Consider the following 18,167-nt stretch of genomic DNA (forward strand, 5'->3'; position numbering starts at 1 on the left):
CTTTGCGGTACAGGAGATCAAACTCAGGACTTTGCACTTGCCAGGCAGGGGCTTATGCCGCTGAGGTACATCCCTGGCCCCACAATTCTGAATTTCAAAATTTCTTATTTCTTAGACTGATTCTGTGGTACAGTGCAGTCCTCTCCCCTTCTCTAAGCCTTTGAGAATAGAGTGGAAATAGCAGAGCCACTGTGCAGCTATAGTAGTTCTCTGTGGCTTTTGTCACAAATACTGCAAATTTGGTGATGAGTAAACACACTAGTTAAGACAGCACAGCTTTGAAGCCCTGAAGGTCAGATAGATGTTCAAAATGGGCTTCATGGGGCTAAAGTCAAGGGCTTGGTGGGTGTGGCTTTTCCTGGGGGACAGTCAATGTCCTTGTCCAATAGCGCCCACGCTGTGGCTCTTCACCTGTCCATCTCCTCATGGCGTGGGCTCCTCATTGATTGAGAGTGGAGGCTCTGACGTTCCTTCTGGCACGGATGCCTCTTCAGCTCCCTGTTTCCTCTTGATTGACTCAGGAGATAACACCAGGCCTACCTCATTTATCCAGGCAGTTCTTCCCATCTCGGTGTCCTTAACATAACCCCAACTGCCACGTTCCTCTTGTCCAGTAAGAGTCCCCGATTTAAGGGAGTAGGACATGGGCAGCTTTGGGGGCCATTGTTCTGCCCTCCACAGTAGACCCCATGAAAAGATTTTCCAGCCATGCTGTGGGGACTGGCTCTGGGCTTACCCCTTAAAGAAAACAAAGATTCAAATCCTTGGCTTCACTGGAGAAGCTTCTGATGGGGGGACCTGGCCCACTCTAGGAGCGCTTTGCCTCTCCGGGAGACATAACCTGTCCTTGGGGGCTGGGTGGGGCAGGTGTGCGGGAGTGGCGAGGGTGAGGCAGGCTCAGGCAAGGTAGGGGTAGCTCTGACACAGCTGGTTCTGTGTCTTCTGAACAGATCCCGCCGAACCTCCCTTGCTCAGTGACGTTGCAGCCAGGGCCAGAAGACACCGGGAAGGCAAGTCACCCTGAATGGGCCTCTGTGTGGCTGCAGGGCTCTCGTGTCTCCAGCTTTCTAGCTTTCTCCCTGGGAAGTGCTGGACACTCAAGATCATCCCCCGCATCCCACCTCCTGGCCCCCCATTGAAGCTTCCTTGGGTTTAGGCCTGCTGGTCCTGTCTTGGACAACTATTCAGACAAGGCCACAGGTTGGCCTCACCCCTACATGACCTGTCAGAGGCTCTCCTGAGTCACTGTTGCTGGCCCTGGCGTTGACTGCAACAGGACCAAAATGTTCTAAGGACTTTCACCTGGGCTCACACAGTCCCAGAAACCTTACATGGTGGTATGAGCCCGCTGTGTCACAGATGGGGAAACTGAGGCTTGAAAGAAATGGTACCACTAGTGTCCCCTGCCCAGACCTGAGAGTCCACTTCCTCATCTCTGAGGCAGAGATGGCGGGATGTGCCGTCTGTGTTGTTAGGAAGACTGAGCAAGACCCCCAGTGCAGGGTAATGTACCCTCTAGGAGCTCCCAGCCCTGCTGTCTGTTGCTATTTCTGGGTGCTGGTTGGATGGGGACAGCCACCTGGGTGGAGGCAGGAGTCCCAAGAATAGCACCTTGCTGGGGTATCTTGGGACAACAGTCCGGGGTTCTGGAAGCAGCTCTGTGGGCAGGTGTGTGAAGGGCCCAGGGGCTGGGTATTCCTAGCCAGCAGCCTGGTTTGTACAATGGGAGGCTGGGTGGGCCCCGTGCTGGAGACCCTGCCACCCCAAGGCCCCTTGGGCAGCTCTGCCTCCTCCACAGGCCTGTGGCGTGGACTATGAAGTCAAAGCCTTCTGTGCTGAGAACCTGGAGGAGAAGATCCACAAAAGGTGTCTGGGCGTGGGCTCTGGGTGTGGAGGGGAGGGGACAGCCGGGGGGAAGGGGCGAGTTGGAGGAGAGCTGAGCCGTGGCGACCTCTTCCTACAGTACCATCCAGTAGCGTCCTCCCCTCCAGATTGTGGGTCTTTTTATTTTTGGAAAAACCCCATACACTGCAGGTTGTGCTCAGTGTTGAGCTAGATGCCTCTAGGCCACCTCCATTTCCGGTTTCCTCCTGGGAGGTGATGGGCGGAGGTGGGGCCTGCATGTCCTGGAGGACCCTAAGCCTGGGAGGGAACGGAAGGTGAACCCACTCGGGAGAAGTGGGGGGGCGTGTCTCGGGGAGCGGAGGTCTGCTCCTGTGGGCCGGAATCACCTGGCCCCTACTCGGTGATGCCTTTCCTGGGTTTGACCCTGCCCTGCACAGCAGCCTCCTACGGAGCGGGCTGTTTGCTACCTGGTGGCTGTTGGAGGTACTGCAGGCCTCTATCCACAGCCCAGGCCGCTGGCTCGGCAGCGCAGGGAGATGAGACTCTCCTCTCTTGAATCTGTTCCCTTTTCCTCTTAAGACATCAGGCCAAGGAGAAGGAAGGGTGCAATGGGCTGTGTCAGGGGGCCTGACCAGTGCACAGGAGCAGAGGCAACACTGAGAGCCACCATCCTCACCCCACCACCAAGGGGGTATTTAGGACCACAGCAATAATTTCCTTGTAAGGGTGACATGCTGGTAGTAGCTGTCATTCCTCAAACATGTACCAAACATGTCCAGAGGTCCAGACAGGCCTGTATTCATTTAGTTCTCATAGAGGTCCTAGGAGCTAGGTCCTGCTGCTGTCAATACTTTACAGATGAGGAAACCGAGGCACAGAAGAGTAAATGCACTCAAGAGAGTATTCTAGAGAGTGGAGCTAGCTTGGGGAGGTGGGGATGCCCGCACTCCCGGTGCGCCATGAGAGGGTCTCCCTGATCCCCGTCCCCCTCCCTGAACTCTTCACACCTGGAGCCTGCATTGCCTCATTGAGCTGCCTCTTCCCTGGCTTACACCCTCTAGCTGGGCCCACACTCCTCTTTAGCCTCCGAGCCTTCTGGAAATATCTATTTCATATCGGGCCCCTGTCCCTTCTGCTTTTCTTTTTGCATTGCTAAAAATAGAACCCAGGGTCTCATACGTGCTAGGCAGACACTGTACTACTGAGCCATAACCCCAGCCCTATAGGTATTTATTTTATGGAAGATGCTGCCATAGGTGCTGGAGATACTTCACTATTAGGTGACACCGAGAGGAAGTGAAAACAGTGCTTCTCCTCTCACCCTGCTGAGTACCAGGACGCAGACCCAGAGACGTGCTGCCACAGGGTGGGCAAGGATGGACTAGGGCCAGGTGACACCAAGACCCTAGGCCAGCCTCCACAGTTGGCTGGATTCTGAGTGATAGGGGGCTCTAGCAGCCTCCTGCGCAGGATAGGAATGCAGGAATTGCAGAGAAGGAATGGAGGCAAGTGACTCAGGTCATCTTTCCCACTGTCCTTCTCCATTAGAAATTCTGTACGTCTGGTCATCCGGAAGGTTCAATATGCCCCAGAGAGGCCTGGCCCCCAGCCCACAGCCGAGACCACCAGGCAGTTCCTCATGTCAGACAAACCCTTGCACCTGGAGGCCTCCCTGGATAAGGAGGTAGGAGCTGGGACCTGGCAGGGGTGGGGACTGCTCTCCCAGACCCGCTACTCCTGGCCTTGAGGACTCCTCAGCCAGGAGCCCATCCCCAAATCCTGGGACTATGGGGCTTGGGGAACTGAGGCTTCTCTTAACGGAGTGGCAGAGGTAGACATGAGCCCGGGGGCTAAACTGGCTGTGGAAGGAAGCAGAGTGCTTTGGGGAGGGTCTGGCCTGTCCTCTCATGTCCACCAAATTTGAGCTTCAGCCCAAATGCTAAAGACCAGCCATACTGTCAGAGGAGGGCACAGTGGTGCTTTTGGACTCCTTGTCATAATGTTTCCTAACCCTGAGCCATGAAACTGCAAACCCTGTAGAAATGGGGGAACTTTGAACCGTGGACTGAAACCTGCTGGGTATATAGACAGGCCCCTCCTGGGCTTAGGCACCCTCTTGCTCCTGGGGATGGCTGATGCCCAGGTGAGATGCAGTTAAGCGCCTTCAGTGCCACCTCAGAGCTGGGGCCCCTGTGAGGATAGCCAGCCCTTCCTCCCGTTGCTGTCATTCTTGCTGGTGGCCAGGTCAGGACTAGAGGCATGAATGTCACCTACTTCAAATATCTTTCAAGAGTCACCCAAGGGATTGGTCATTTTTTTTTTTTTTTCCCTGTGGTAGTACCAGGGATCAAACTCAGGGCCTTGCACTTGCCAGGCAAGCACTTAGTCCACTGAGCCATCTTCCTGGCTCCCCCCACCCAAGGGATTAGAAGGCTGATATACTTGGTGGTTTCTGTGTCCCCTTCATACGAGCACAAAGTGGCTAATGAGCTTGGGGCAAACATTAGAACAGCTAAGCCTTGGGGAACCCCAGGAAGGCTTTCCCCTCTCCCTTGGCTACCAGGCTGGTGTCCTCCCAGCAGACATTCCCCTTTCTGCTGCCTCCCAGATCTATTACCATGGAGAACCCATCAGTGTCAACGTCCATGTCACCAACAACACCAACAAGACAGTGAAGAAGATCAAGATCTCGGGTACTTTGGGAGAGCCTCAGCTCTGGGGTGCAAAGCCCCCTCCCAGGGGCTGGTCTGATCGGATGCTTGCCCCTTGCCAAAAGCCTTGGAACACCTTCCATTAGTGTCTCCCGAACCTCTGGGCCACATGGGGACTCTGAGGCTGGTGCCCGGTTTCTTGTGGTCTCCTGGTCAGGCCATCTCTAGATTTCCTGGACTCTGGGAAATCCTTGAGGGGAAACCTTTAGATTAGGGGGCGGAGTGGATGTTTGGGGGCTCCCCTCTGGGTGGAGGGTGGAGTGATGTCATGCAGAAGTGGACTGGTGGGTTCTGACCACTGCCCAGGCTGAGGGAAGAGGCCAGAAGTGCCTCCTGAAGTGGCCCCTTGCTCATGTGCTTCCACCCTTTTGTCCCTGCCCCCAACCAGTGCGCCAGTATGCGGACATCTGCCTCTTCAACACAGCGCAGTACAAGTGCCCCGTGGCCATGGAAGAGGCTGAGTGAGTGATCCAGACCGGCTTGCAGCTGGGTGGGAAGAAGAGCAGCTCTAGCTCTGGCCACTGCTCGGGTGGCCCTGCTCACCTGCAGAAGGCTGGGCCTCAGGCTTCCTTGCCACTCACGGTAGATGATTGTAAAGAACTTTCCAGAACTGGCCCATCTGATTTCTCAGCAATGTCGTACACACTATGGTCAAAGAAGACCAGTGGGGCCCGATAAGGGCTCACACGTGAGAGGGCCCTGGGTTTGTGGAGACGAGACTGCACCAGAAACCGAGGTGGGAGGGAAAACTTTGCTCTGAGCTCCCTGGGAGCCAGGGTAGAGTGGGAGGCACCGGGGACAGCTTTTCTTGTCTGATAGAGAAGTCATCCAGCTCCCTGGGTAAAAGGGGTTGTGTGTGGGAGGACAAAGAGTAATTTTATAAAAAATATCTAGATTGAGGCAAGCTGCTATGGTTGCCAAATCTCAAGCAAAGGCGTTTACAAAACTACCTAAAGGGGTTATACGTGTTCATAGAAGACACACTTTTTTTTTTTTTTTTTAACCCGGCCAGTTGCGCTTTGGAGGGACAGTTGCACTTTATGTAATGTTACCTGAGTATGTGCGTATATAATTGGAATTGATATTTCTTGCCACATAAAGACAGTTTTAAAAGGTCTTTGAGATAGCATTTAGTTTCCTATAAGTAATTAGATCAGATAGTCCCCTATTACTAGATGTATAACTCATGGCTTTGAAGGTTTGTTTGGTATTAGAAAACAAACCTTCAAAGTCATGAGTTATAGATTCTTGGTGAGGAGTGTGGAGAAGTAACCCAGAGCCAGGGCAGTCTGTAGGCCCTAAGTGGGCCCTCAGGTCCCACAGACGTGCACATCCGTGCAATTCGTGCGGCCCAGGAAGGAGCCACTGTGCTCAGCGAGTGTACAGTCTGTTCTCATGGAGTCTTGGGGGCTTGGGGCTGCCGCCGCCCTGATGTGCAGATAAGGGAATGGGGTCAGAGAAGGGTCCATGCTCCGCCATGCAGCTGGCCAGGGCCTGAGCAGGGTGGTGCCAGGGCCAGCCTACGTACTGTGTGCCGCACAGCAGTTGTCTTGATGAAAGGGAGAAAATAGGCAAAGCACAAAAAACAAATAAAAATTGAACAATCAGGGCTGGGGAGATAGCTCAGCGGCTTAAGGGCCTGCCTGACAAGCGCAAGGTCCTGAGTTCAATCCCCAGTACTGAAAAAAAAAAAAAAAAAAGATTCAAAAATTGAACAATCAAAAAATTTTAAAAACTGAATAATCCAAGTGCTGTGTCCACGGTGGAGAGATGTGCCCGCATGAGGAGGGTGGAGCTGCCATAAAGCAAGTGAAGTTTTAATTGCAGGGCGTAGGGAGTGGCTTTTGGGTTTCTAATAGCTTCTGTCATTGTTTACGTATAGTTGTGTTTTTAAATAAGTGTATGCTTAGCGCTGTGCTGTTCCCTGGCCCAGGGTCAGTCCTGTTTGTGTGGAGGGCAGGTGTGCCTCTTCCACGTGGCAGTGGTGTCCCTGTTACAGCTGGGCTTGGTACACATGGTCCCTGCAGGTGGGGGTGAGGGGAATAGGTTGGCAGGGACAGGCTTGGGCTGGGCCCAGCCTGGGTTGGGGCTGAGGCAGGAGCTGGCATGGGAAGGGTGCCCTTCATGCCTGTCTCCCTCCTTCAGTGACACAGTGGCGCCGAGCTCAACGTTCTGCAAGGTCTACACACTGACCCCCTTCCTGGCCAACAACCGGGAGAAGCGGGGCCTGGCCCTGGATGGGAAGCTGAAGCACGAGGACACGAACTTGGCCTCCAGCACCCTGTGAGCACCGCCCTCCTAGTCCCTGGTGCCTGGACCCTGAGTCCTCCCTCATCCATCTGTGCGGAGACAAGGGTCAGGTTCGCCTCTCCCAGGGCTGTGTGCAGGAGCATGACCGATCAGGAAGGAGGACCAAGAGCAGCGGGGACAGGGTCTGGCTCACTCAGTCGGTGCCAGCCCTGCTCGCGGCCTGGGGTCCTTAGCCAGCAGCAGTGTTTCTGGGGCTGGAGGGAAGGGCTGGCTCCCAAGAGGTCCTAGCTTGATGGGGTGAATGGGACACTGAAGGGAGTCTGCAGAGATCTGGCTCTGCAGCCAGGGCTCCAGGTGTGGGTGCCCTCCAGGTCAGAGATCCCAGGGCTGCGTGGCCACTGCCAACGCATGGGCTCGTTAAACCCAAGCATGTGGGATGCCTTCTTCACCCTCCCTGTTGGGGTCTTCAGCACCCCGACCCCAGATGACTCTACGCTTAGGCCCGCCTGACTCTTTCTTCTTCCCAGCATAGGCAGGCCCCATCCCGCCAAGCCTTTTCCCTCTTCTTTACCTCAGCTGAAATCCTGCCTGTAAGACCCCGCGGAGCCACCAGCTCCTGGCTACCACTTTCCCCGACACCTTCAGCTCCCAGTGCCCTCACCCTCTTTGAGCTCTCAGATGACCCTTTCTGCCAGCAGGGCACTGAGCACAAATGTGGGGGAGCACCCCCTCACTGTGCCACTGGGCCACGCTGGGAGGTGTGGGCTCTTGAGTTCTGGCTTTTTGAGAGAATGCACAGCTAGCTCACTGTCACTTCTGATGGGCCAGGTTGAGGCCCACACTAGGCTCTGTGGGACATGGCAGCTGGGTACCCCAGGAGAAGAGTGGGCAGCAGTGCCCCCTCCTGAGCCCCATTGCCTGCTGCATCTCACTTCCTAGCGAGCTAATTCGTGTTGCCTTGCAGGTTGAGGGAAGGAGCCAACCGTGAGATCCTGGGCATCATTGTCTCCTACAAAGTGAAAGTGAAGCTGGTGGTGTCTCGGGGCGGGTGAGTGTTTGCTCCCCAGGGCCCCCTGCAGCCCCCCACCCCATTCTGCCTGTGTGTCAGACCTTCTCACTGCATCCTCCTGTGGAGGAGGAAGGGGGATGGAGCACTTCCTGTTCCTCTCTGCCTCCTTCCGGTTCTCATCCCCTTCCAACAACCCAATTCCTGTCCTCTAGTGCCCACCCTCTACCTCATTCCCTGTCTCCAACTCATCTTTCTCCCAGGCTGGCCCTGGCATGGAGTGGGCATGAAGCAGGATGGTATCTGAGTCTATTCTGTGGGTGCCCGAGGCTGCCGTGCCTCACGGCTTCTCGGGGCATGACATACACCCTTATTCCCGCCGCGTCTGCTTTGCTTGGGCATCAGAGTGCCAGAGCTGGATTCTGGATTTGCTACTTTGGTGGACTTTCCCATTTTACAATGGAGACAAAGGCCGAAACACTCCCCAGTTACTTCCTGAAGTCTCCTCCTCTCCCCTCCTCTCAAGGGCTGGTGTCCCAGCAGAGGACCAAAGTATTCCTTGCCCTGAAGCACAGGGCAAACTGCTCGGTAGTTTGGTGGAGACTCAGAAGACAATCCCATTTCTCCATAAATTGGGCTTCTGTGTTGTAAACCTAGGATTTAAAGTTTCTAATTTGGGGCTGGTGAGATGGCTCAGTGGTCTAAAGCATCTACTTAGAACAAGCTTAGCAAAGCACAGGGACCGCGGTTCAATCCTCCAGCACCACATGCCAGCCATCCCTGCCCCCTGGTGGACTGAGCTGGCCACACACACACACACACACACACACACACACACACACAAATAAATAAAAAAAATTAAAAAAAAATAAAGTTTCTAATTTGGAAGATTTTTTTTAAATTTGATTCATAAATTTCCAGGGAAAGATTGAAACATTAAATGACATTAGACATTGAGTCCCCTTAGTCGTTAGAATAACACTGATCACAAATTTTAGGACATCTTTAAATCCCAATCCTGTATCCTGTGACCTTGCAGGACCTATCATCTTCTGTAAGCTCCTGGTGACCCCAACATGGTTCCTTGTGCCACCCAACAGTGCTGGGGTGGGAAAGCCTCTTTTAGAGCTGTGGACTGTGGGGCTCAGGGAGTGTGCTGAGCTGGGCTTGTGCTCAGTCCCAGGGGCATCCTGAAACCCTCAGCGCCCTGGGTGTGCCTTCCACTGGGGTGGGGGCGTCCCTTGGTTGCTCTGGGGCAGCCGAGGTGGTGAATGAATGTGCCTTCTCTTTTCTCTCTGTGTTCTCTCCTGACCACTCCTCCCGCCTCCTCTGACCCACCCAGCCTGTTGGGAGATCTTGCATCCAGGTAAAGTCCTTCCTTGTCCCTGCTTGAGCTGCCTTCCTGGGAGGCCTGGAGACCACTGGCCTGACTGCCCAGAACCAGGGGACACTGGGTGGGGAAGAATCTAGAGGTCTTTGCAGACCAAGGGCTCAGGGCTGGAACCTTCTCAAGACAGACGGGAGTCCATGTTTTCTTTGTGAAATACCTTTCCCCGCTCTTCCATCCCACTTGAATGACAGGGACCTTTACAGACAGCGAGGATTTGGGGAGTGGCTCTGAGAGAACCTCTAGAATGCATTCTGAATTCTAGAATGTTTAGGAGAAACGCAGGCTTTGTGGCTTGCAGGCTTCTATAAGAAGAATGGACTAATGGCTGTGTGTCGCTAAGGAGAAGCCCATTTGTTTCTGTAGACAAGACTCCCTGTGACCAGCTGGATGAGCTTGTTTTCCCAAAATGCAACAGTCGCAAACATGGCTATTTGGCCTGTTTCTGTCAAGCCATGGCAACAGTGTTCATCCTGTGAAATCTTTGCAAAGACTTTATGAGTCAGACTCGTGCTAGGTGCGGCAGGTCCTGAAGCACGCCCCGCCCCTGCCTGTTGCAGAGCTGACCTGGTAGAAGGCAGAGAGGTACAGGTTCTCCCTGCCGGACCCTGCACAGCCTCGTGAAGGCTGGTACATTCCACCTTCCACCAGATCTGTTGATGGCTCACGTTCCAAGTAGCCCGGAGAAGCAGTCCTCTTCAGAAACAAAAACAAACAGAAAGTCAAGTATTTCTGATCGTCTTTATCAAATCCCCGTATTTGCGATGAGGGGAAGTCACAATTCTGATGGGCACAAGCCTCACAGTGTAGTCAGGTCTTTTACCCACATCTGGCCATTGCAGTGGTTCTGGAAGGTTGGCCTTGTTGTCCCTGTTTTCCAGATGAGCTCAGCGAGTCTCAGATGTAAATGCTCCACTGGGGAAGGAGGGGCTGGTGGAGCGCACATTCCTGCTCGCACTCCTTGTGCCCTTTCCCGTGCCTCTCCCTTCCACTGGGCCCAGGCTGAGAAGGCTAACGGGCCATAGCTGTGCCCGGAGGCGCTCACGGTCCAGGGGAAGGCTTCCTAGGTGAGCAGTGGAGGAGTTGAGAAGGGCAGCGCCAGGACCGCTCTGGTGTTTGCAGGTGGGCAGGGCCCAGAGGCACCTGTGGAGCCACCCAGAGACACAGGCTGCACAGCCTGAAGCAAGGTTTTTCCCAGCCTGCAGAACTCTTTCTCAGAACAAGAGAAGCTTCCATTTCTTTTTGAAGGCAGCAAAAGAGAGCCTGAGGCTTAGACAGTGCGGATGAGGTGTGGACCTGCCTCCCTGAGCACAGACCCTGTCCGGGCCCCAGATGACAGGGCGTCAGAGCTCACAGCCTGACTTCTTGGGGCTCATGGGTTTGGGTCTGTGTTTCAGCGATGTGGCTGTGGAACTGCCCTTCACCTTAATGCACCCTAAACCCAAAGAAGAACCTCCGCGTCGGGAAGGTGAGCGGGAGCGATGGATCACTGGTGTGGGGGTTTCCAGACAGCTGGCTGCTTTCTCCACTGGTTGCCACCTGACCCCGTTACCCCATCTTCCACAGGACTAGCCTGCAGCCCAGTGTCGTCCTCCCCCAGCAACCAAGGGAGCCCACAGTTCCCACCTCTGACCCTGCTGGGAGACAGAGCCCTACCTTCTGTTCTTCATGGAGGAGGGAGGCTGGGAGCAGAGGACAGAACACACTGGCCCCACACAGGCCCAGACTCTCCTCTTCCAGAGTAGGGGAAGGGGGGTATGGATAAGATCGCCTCTGGACTCCCATTTCCATCACTTTCTAAGGGATAATCAATTAGTCATATTTCACTGAATCTTAGAGGGACAGCACATCTATGATTAAACTGTAAAATGCCAGTGATTATAAAACACACTCCAAGCTCAAGAGAGGTTAAAGTGTTAAAAAGAAAAAGTTGCCTTTGAGTCAGCAAAAGTCATGAATGCGCGAGTGCAAGTCATGTTGGAAGCCTACCCAAGTCCTGTGGCTGCAGTGGGGCTGGGGCCCTCCCTACAGCCCTGCCTTGAAGATGATCAGGGGTGTTCTGTGGCCTCGATGAGTCGCCTTTCCCCTTTCCTTTCATCCTTGCCCTCCCCATATTAGCCTGCTTGTTCCAGGGTCGGGGCTGTGCCTACCATCCCCAACCCTCACTAACTTCTGGGTGCCCTGCTGTCCTGTGTTCAGTTCCAGAGAATGAGGCGCCAGTGGACACCAATCTCATAGAACTGGACACAAAGTAAGCTGAACCCTGCCTGCAGATGTCTGGGGGTGGGCCTGGGGGCTGCTATGAAAGGGTCATTTGCATATATGCTTATTAACCCCCGAGGAGCAGCTGGTCTAACCCCGTCTGCTGAGAGCCATCTCTGCTCGCCTCTTCAGCAACCCACTTGCCTGCATGTGACTTGAAGGACCCTCCGTGCCTGTTCCTCTTCCTCCTGCCTTGGTGGGGTCTGTCTTCCCCCCTCGTTCTTGCACGTCCGTCCGTCAGTCCGTCCGTCCATCCACAGCACCTGCTCAGCTCACACAGGGCTGGTTGAGCCCTGGATCTGCTCTCCTGCCCCGCCATGCCCATTAGGTGGGGGCAGGCAGTGGGTGGGGAAGGGTCTGGGGTCCTGCTGCTTCTGACTCCTGTGGACCACCTGATGAGGATGTCTTTGCGGTGGAAGGCCACTGTGGCTCTGGACTGGCTGGAGAGAGAGGACCTGGGCCAACAGCATGGATCACCTTCCGGGCCAAGCAGTTTTCTTGCGCCAGCTCCAAAAGCTGCCCTTGCTTTGTGCTGAGGGAGAAATCTGGGAGATGGGTCTTGAGTCATTCCATAAGGAAGCTCCATGCTGCTGGCTGAACTCCACGGGGCAGGGGGCTTGGATGGGCCCAGCCTGGTCTAGAGAGTGCATGCTTTATGATGGGAAGGAAGCACTTTAGTACTGCAGCCCCACTTAGGACCCCAAGCCTACCGTGCCGTGGGCCCCTCTGTAGGTTTGTCAGCCCCTCCCCTACCTGGGTTGCATGTGAACTAACACTTCCAGGAAAAGGCATGTCACAGATTTCTCTTCCATGAAGTCCAGCCCACTCCTTCCTAAGGGTAGCTTGGTGTGTGGGTGGCTTTTCTGGGGTGAGGGGGGGTTGAGATATGCTGTGGAGCCCTGGTGGCCTGGCCTTTCATGGTGGGAATAATTCCTTCCCCTGGCCAGAGCCACTCTGCTTCTCCAGTTGACATGTCTCACTCATACCCTCAAAACTGGGTCAGTTTTCTAGCTCCTAGGCATGAAAGTCAGGCTTGTGTCCCTCTGGCATCTTACTGCATCCCCAGGCCCAGAAGTGGCTGTTCCAGTGGCTACATATAGGCATGCTGAGGTGCCAACCTGGCAGATCTTCTGCTCTAGGTCAGCCCAGAGGCCAGAGACCCCAGAGTGTGGTTCTCTCCTTGGCCCCTGGGCATTGCATCGGGCCAGGCCCCTGCCTTTGCCTCCTCTCCCTGCCCCTGCAAACATGCCACATTTTCCTTGTCTCTCCTACCAGTGATGACGACATTGTGTTTGAGGACTTTGCCCGCCAGAGACTGAAAGGCATAAAGGATGACAAAGAGGAAGAGGAGGATGTTACCGGCTCCCCACACCTCAATGACAGATAGACGGGCCGGCCTCCCCCGGCAGCTCCGGGCCACTCTCCTGCACTCGGATGCTCACTTGTCTTCTTCCCCTTCTGGTCCCCCCTCCCCCTTGTTCTTCCAGTTTCTACCAGGGGGCCTCATGGCCTCCAGGTCTTGGTGATGGACCTCTGGCTTCAGGACTGGCCCCACATCACCATGCCAACAAGCCCACAGTGCACTGAATTCACCCCTCTCCCAAGTCACCTCTGCACTCCTTTCCCCTTTTCATGCTCATCCCAGAAAGGCCACCATGACATGGGTCTCGGGATTTGGCTTGAAATGGGGAGTGAAAAGGGGAGAGTGCCTAGGAGGGGTGCGGCAGTGGTGGGCATGAGCACTCAGGTGGCAGGGGCGCTCAGGACGTAGGAGCAGATGTCTGGAGTCCCAGGTGGTAGCACGGTTCTGGCAGCTGAAGGATGAGCACGGGGACAGGTGCCCTTCTGCTGTGAGCTGGGTAGATTCCCAATGCCTTTTTGCAGTTTGGACCCACCAAAGACCTCTCCTCCTTCACCTTCACCCCTGCCCAGGTCCCCACACCTTAAGGGGCCTTGGTGAAAACCTTGTAGGTGCCAGAATGGAGGAAAACAGTGGATGAACTTTCGTACCAGCAGACACCCGGGCTGAGGCCAGCTGTGTGAACTAGCCAAGTACATCTCTGCTTTGTCAGAACGTGGTGTCTTAGCTGCCTTGTGCAGAGACGGGAGGGAGAGGGGTCTTCAGCCAGCCCAGCTTCAGGGCGCTTCCTAAGTGGGGGCAGGAAGATGCGAGTCTGCCTTACTTCCCTTTCTTTGTGGATTTAAGATGGTCACTGGGAGCGAGGCTGGACAGCCAGAGGGAGCTGGGCCACCACTCTCCCTGGTTGCCCCTGCACTCTCCAGGCTGCGCACTGGGCCGGCCTTGCAGGTGGGAAAGGGAAAGCCGGAGGCCCCTGTCCCTCACAGAGGGCATATTCTGCAGTGGGTGGAGGCTCCTGGGTGCTCTCCACTAAAGGCAGGAGGCTGCCGTTTTTCCCCTTGTGTCATGGGTACCCTGTACCCATCAGCTGGTGTTGGTGTGATCAGGACCTAGCACGTTTCGCAGGAAAACAGGGCAGACAGCTGATAAAGGAGAAAGTGTTAAAAGGTATCCATCCTTGTCTGGTCTTTGATGCTAACTTGCTCTGTGACCTTGGCCAAGTTTCTTCCCCTCTCTGCGCTTCAGTTTTTCACTGGAAAACCAAGAAGAGTTTGACCAGATGACCTCAAAAGGCCTCCCAGCTCTGGCTTCTGAGACTCTGAATGTTAGCGCTCTGGTGTGCTGTGTGGAGCTGGGGCTGCTGACTGCTCTAGCCTCCAGACCTCAGAGAGCAGGGTCCTGCCCGGCACTGAGTTCCTCTTCCGGGCCTGGGAAGCTCCCTTTTTGTGTGCCAGGAATTTGCCTGGGATGAAGCTGTGGCCATAGTCTGGCTATAACAAGATGGGACAGAGCTGAGTTAGCTGAGGCTTGGGTGGGGGGCTTGTGATAGAACCTCCAGGACCTCCCGGCCTGTCTTTCCACAAGGATTCAGACACCCTGAAGCTTCTTTCTGTCGTGGTCCCACCCTTGGCCTGGAAAGGGAGATGCACAATGGCATTGTTCAAGTTGGATCGGAACTTTGTCCCAGCCTGGCACATCCAGCTGGGGGCTGTGCAGCCATTTCCCATGGTGAAATGACCCTGTCGCCTGGCCCTTCCCAGTGACCTCATAAACCCCCAACCCAAGGGACCCCTTCCCAGGTCAGAGCTGAGTGCGTGGCAGTCACACTCCTCTGGCTAGCCTGGGGTCCTACCTATAAGCATCCCAGGTATCCAGCTCCTGCTAGAGCTGGCTGGGCAGTTTGTGCCCCTCCTGGACAGCTGTAGAGGCCTAGGACACTGGAACAGCAAGTGGCAAGCGTGTACCTTCCCCTGTCTCCCTCTGGAATTGGATAGGGGACCCCCTCGTGTTTGGGGTAACCAGTCCCCTGCCAGGCTCTCCGCCCCCCGCCCCCCAGCATGCACACAGAAGATCTGCCAGGCTGGCTTCTTCTGCCTCAATGTCGCACTCCCCTTTGGGGTTTAGCCCAGTGTCAACTGCAGCTTTCCCAGCGGCAGGGAAGTGGCCAAGCCCTGTCTATCTTTTTGCTCCTTAAACCAGGACTGCACATGGCAGTGGTTAAATTCAACTGAATTCATCCTTTGCTGATGGCTTCTCTGCTCTCTGCCTAGTGCTGGCGACACAGAGATGGGCTGTTCTTGGCAAGCTCATATACCCAGAGGGAGGTGACAAGGTAAAGTAAGAAGAAAGCACTGCCTCCAGGCTCCATGGCTGCTCCTGGTCCGCACCCAGCCTTGGTGAGAATTAGAGCCCAGGACTCATCTCCAGGAGGCGGAGGACACTGGATGGACAGCCTCGTGGGTGGCTCATGGGTTGGGTTTGGGTGCCACTTGCCCCTCAGCCAGGTGTCGTGCTGTGGAGCCATGCTGTAGTCCTGTGGGGCACAGGCCGGTGTTTTTTAGGCATCTTCCTGGACAGAAGGGCCCAGATTGTCTTTCCAGACACCTAGGCTCCCCTAAAATGATTGAGTGGACCTATGTAGGGCTTCTATATTCTGCTATCAACCTGGCCAGGTGACACCTAATTTCATGGGGTTTGCCTGTGCCTTGCACTGGTACTTTCCACCAAGCTGAGGGCTGGCTCAGCACTCCAACCCCTGGGAAGATAAGGACTGAGTTACTTAACAGTCCCCCACAACCCCCCACGGCCTCTTCAGCCTTACTGCCCGGACAAGCAAGAGTGGGCTCATCTTGGTTTTGGTTTGCCTGGCAAAGCCACTGACTGCTGGTTCCTACATGGCACAGTGAAAATATTTCCTTAGAAGTCCCCAGTGCCACCTTTCAGTTCTGGCTGTCACCAATCAGCTGGGTAGCCTTGAGCAGGTGGCTCAAATTACTGGGCTCGGCTTCCCTAACCTAAATGGAACAATAGTCCCCTCCCTGCCTGACTCAGGCTTTATTGTGGGACCCAGGTAGAGGGGACTGATTGTCCAGTTGTTTCTTAAGTCGCCCAGGCGTGGCCCTACAAGTACTAGGGCAAAGCCCCAGGCCACCCATGGGCTTACTGGGGGCTGAGCCATCTTCCCACACCAACCTTCCTCTCTTACCTTGCTTCTCACGTAGTAGATGTGAGCCAGAATGAGATCCAGTCAATTTGGCCTTGGTGACCTGGCTGAGAGGGAAATGTGGACACGACTCAGGACTTACAAGCAGGGGTGCAGGATTCAGGTCAGAGAGAAGACATGGATGTTGGCAGTGACTGGAGGACAGGGCCACTTTAGGTCCTCTGAGAGCTGGGCCATCCACATTTCCCACCTCACCTCATAGAGGTCAGGTAGCCTTGGCCGTGACCCCAGGTCAGGGAGCTGACCTCGCTATTGCTCCATCAACAAAATCCAAGGGTGAGGAGAAGTAGAAAATGCCTGCTCCTCCCCTTCAGACTACAAAGACCCATCCAGGGTTGACCAGAGCAACAGTGGCTTCTTGGTGATACTTGGGAGGGCCTTGGGCCCCAAATGCCCAGGTCTCTTGCCCCAAGAGTTGAGCCTTGGTTGATCTATCCCCAGTGGTTTCAGTAACTCAGAGAAGCAGCTGCTCTCCTGCCAGTGACTAGGGCTTAGACACCCTCCATCCTCCAGGAGGAAGGGTGAGGCCGCCATCTTGAACTCTTACAGGGTCTCATGGACACAGGCCTGTGCCTGTTTTGATCATTTTTCTTTTTAAACTCAATAAGGACCAAAAGAGACTCCCTTGATCCTCACTCATTCAGCCTGCCTGGGGCCTGCATTTTGCCACCATCTTAGCCCTGGCATCTCCACCATCTTGCCCTTCCTCCTGGCTAACTGGACACAGCCAACCTGTGGGGCAAATCCCCTCCTCTATCTTGCTCTATAGGGTCGTCACTCAGCAGCTTCAAAGGGAGGCCTGCAGGAGGGGTAAGCACCTTCCCCCTACACTCTCCCAACTTGTCATCCCCAAAGAGAAGTCAAAGCACAGGTCCCTGGGACCCATGACCTGCAGCTACTCTTTCACAGTGGTTTTCCAGCCAGGTACTGTGGAATCCCTGGGATGTTCTGCAGAGTCCTTGTACGCCGCAGAGCTTGGTCAGGGGATCTCTGGGGGACACAGGAGTGGAGGCAGCAGGGGCTGCGCCTGCAGCCCTTCCTGCAGACCACCCTGCCCCAGAACAGCTCTGCTTTTATCTCTTGCCTACTGAGCTTTCACTTTCAGACTTTGTTTTGAAGAAAAACTTCAAACCACCATTCGAGGTTTGATCATAGACCAGCAAGCACAGGTTCTATTCTTGCTTTTTCACATTGGAGCAGCTTCAGTATTCCAATAAAAAGTATCTTTGTATTGAACTTGGGCCACACTCCCAGGCCTAACTCTCTCTAACACTCTTGCTCTGTCTCTGGCTTTGTCTCTGATTCTGTCTCTTTCTCTCTCACTATCTCTGCCTCTCCCTGTGTCTCTCTCTTGCTGTCCCTGTCTTCCTGTCTCTTTTTCTGTCTCTCTCTAACTCTGTTTCTGTTTCTGTGTCTGTCTGCCTGTCTTTCTGTTTCTGTCTTTCACACACACACACACACACACACACACACACACACACACACACACACAATGGTTTTCCAACCAAGTCTCAAGTTCTGGCCTGGGTTTGATGTGGGCAGGACCCTGTGCTTAGTGAGAATGGGGCTTGTCACTTGATACTGGTCATGAAGCACAGGGGACCATAGAGCAAAGAAACAGGTCCAGTACACACTCAGGACACTTGTCTGCACCCATGTGACGCCCCCTTTCTGAGCCAGGCCTATGGGACAACAGGGGCAGCAGGGGGAGGGAAATGAAGAAGCTGGAGCCGGGTTGGTTCCCTTTTGCCCACAGCCAGGCGGCTGGAAGTCTGGGGTCACAGAACACTCACGCCGTGGCCGGGCTCACCTGGAGACCTTTTAAGCAGTGAGTTTCCCTCACGAAGTTCTAGCAGGCTTCTGTGCCCATATCTGTGAGCGGTCAGGTATGTGACCTGCAGGAGACCCTTGTGCACCTGCAGTCTCCCAACCTCTCTGCCCAGGGCCCATACCAGGGCTCCCTGGCATGTGGGCATTTTGGTGAGACTTGGATCAGCCCTTGGCACAGAATCCTGCTTGTGCCCTCCTCCCAGGTCAGTCTAGGTGAGAACATGAGCTCATGGCACTGCAGGCCACATGGCATGGTTGAAAAGTGTGCCAACTTGTACTTTGTGTTTAGAATG

General features: G+C 54.8%; 1 protein-coding gene across 6 annotated transcripts in view; it reads left to right on the top strand.

Annotated features, from left to right (window-relative positions):
• Nucleotides 1-15,518, top strand: part of Arrb1 (arrestin beta 1) — an 80,187-nt gene extending 64,669 nt beyond the window's left edge. For 4 of the 6 annotated variants that reach the window (XM_004632515.2, XM_023716618.1, XM_023716617.1 and 1 more), the window contains exons 6-16: nucleotides 951-1,010; nucleotides 1,799-1,866; nucleotides 3,394-3,529; nucleotides 4,454-4,538; nucleotides 4,945-5,017; nucleotides 6,702-6,839; nucleotides 7,771-7,854; nucleotides 9,155-9,178; nucleotides 10,597-10,667; nucleotides 11,399-11,450; nucleotides 12,737-15,518. In XM_004632515.2, the coding sequence (XP_004632572.1) occupies nucleotides 951-1,010; nucleotides 1,799-1,866; nucleotides 3,394-3,529; nucleotides 4,454-4,538; nucleotides 4,945-5,017; nucleotides 6,702-6,839; nucleotides 7,771-7,854; nucleotides 9,155-9,178; nucleotides 10,597-10,667; nucleotides 11,399-11,450; nucleotides 12,737-12,848 (903 nt within the window). In that variant the 3' untranslated portion in view covers nucleotides 12,849-15,518. The remainder of the gene's footprint in view (nucleotides 1-950; nucleotides 1,011-1,798; nucleotides 1,867-3,393; nucleotides 3,530-4,453; nucleotides 4,539-4,944; nucleotides 5,018-6,701; nucleotides 6,840-7,770; nucleotides 7,855-9,154; nucleotides 9,179-10,596; nucleotides 10,668-11,398; nucleotides 11,451-12,736) is intronic. The other 2 variants (XM_023716619.1, XM_023716616.1) reach the window with 1 other exon arrangement.
• The last annotated feature ends 2,649 nt before the right edge of the window (nucleotides 15,519-18,167 follow it).

Source organism: Octodon degus, unplaced genomic scaffold (genome assembly GCF_000260255.1).
Source record: "Octodon degus isolate 3935 unplaced genomic scaffold, OctDeg1.0 scaffold00049, whole genome shotgun sequence".
NCBI classification, from domain to species: Eukaryota; Metazoa; Chordata; class Mammalia; order Rodentia; family Octodontidae; genus Octodon; species Octodon degus.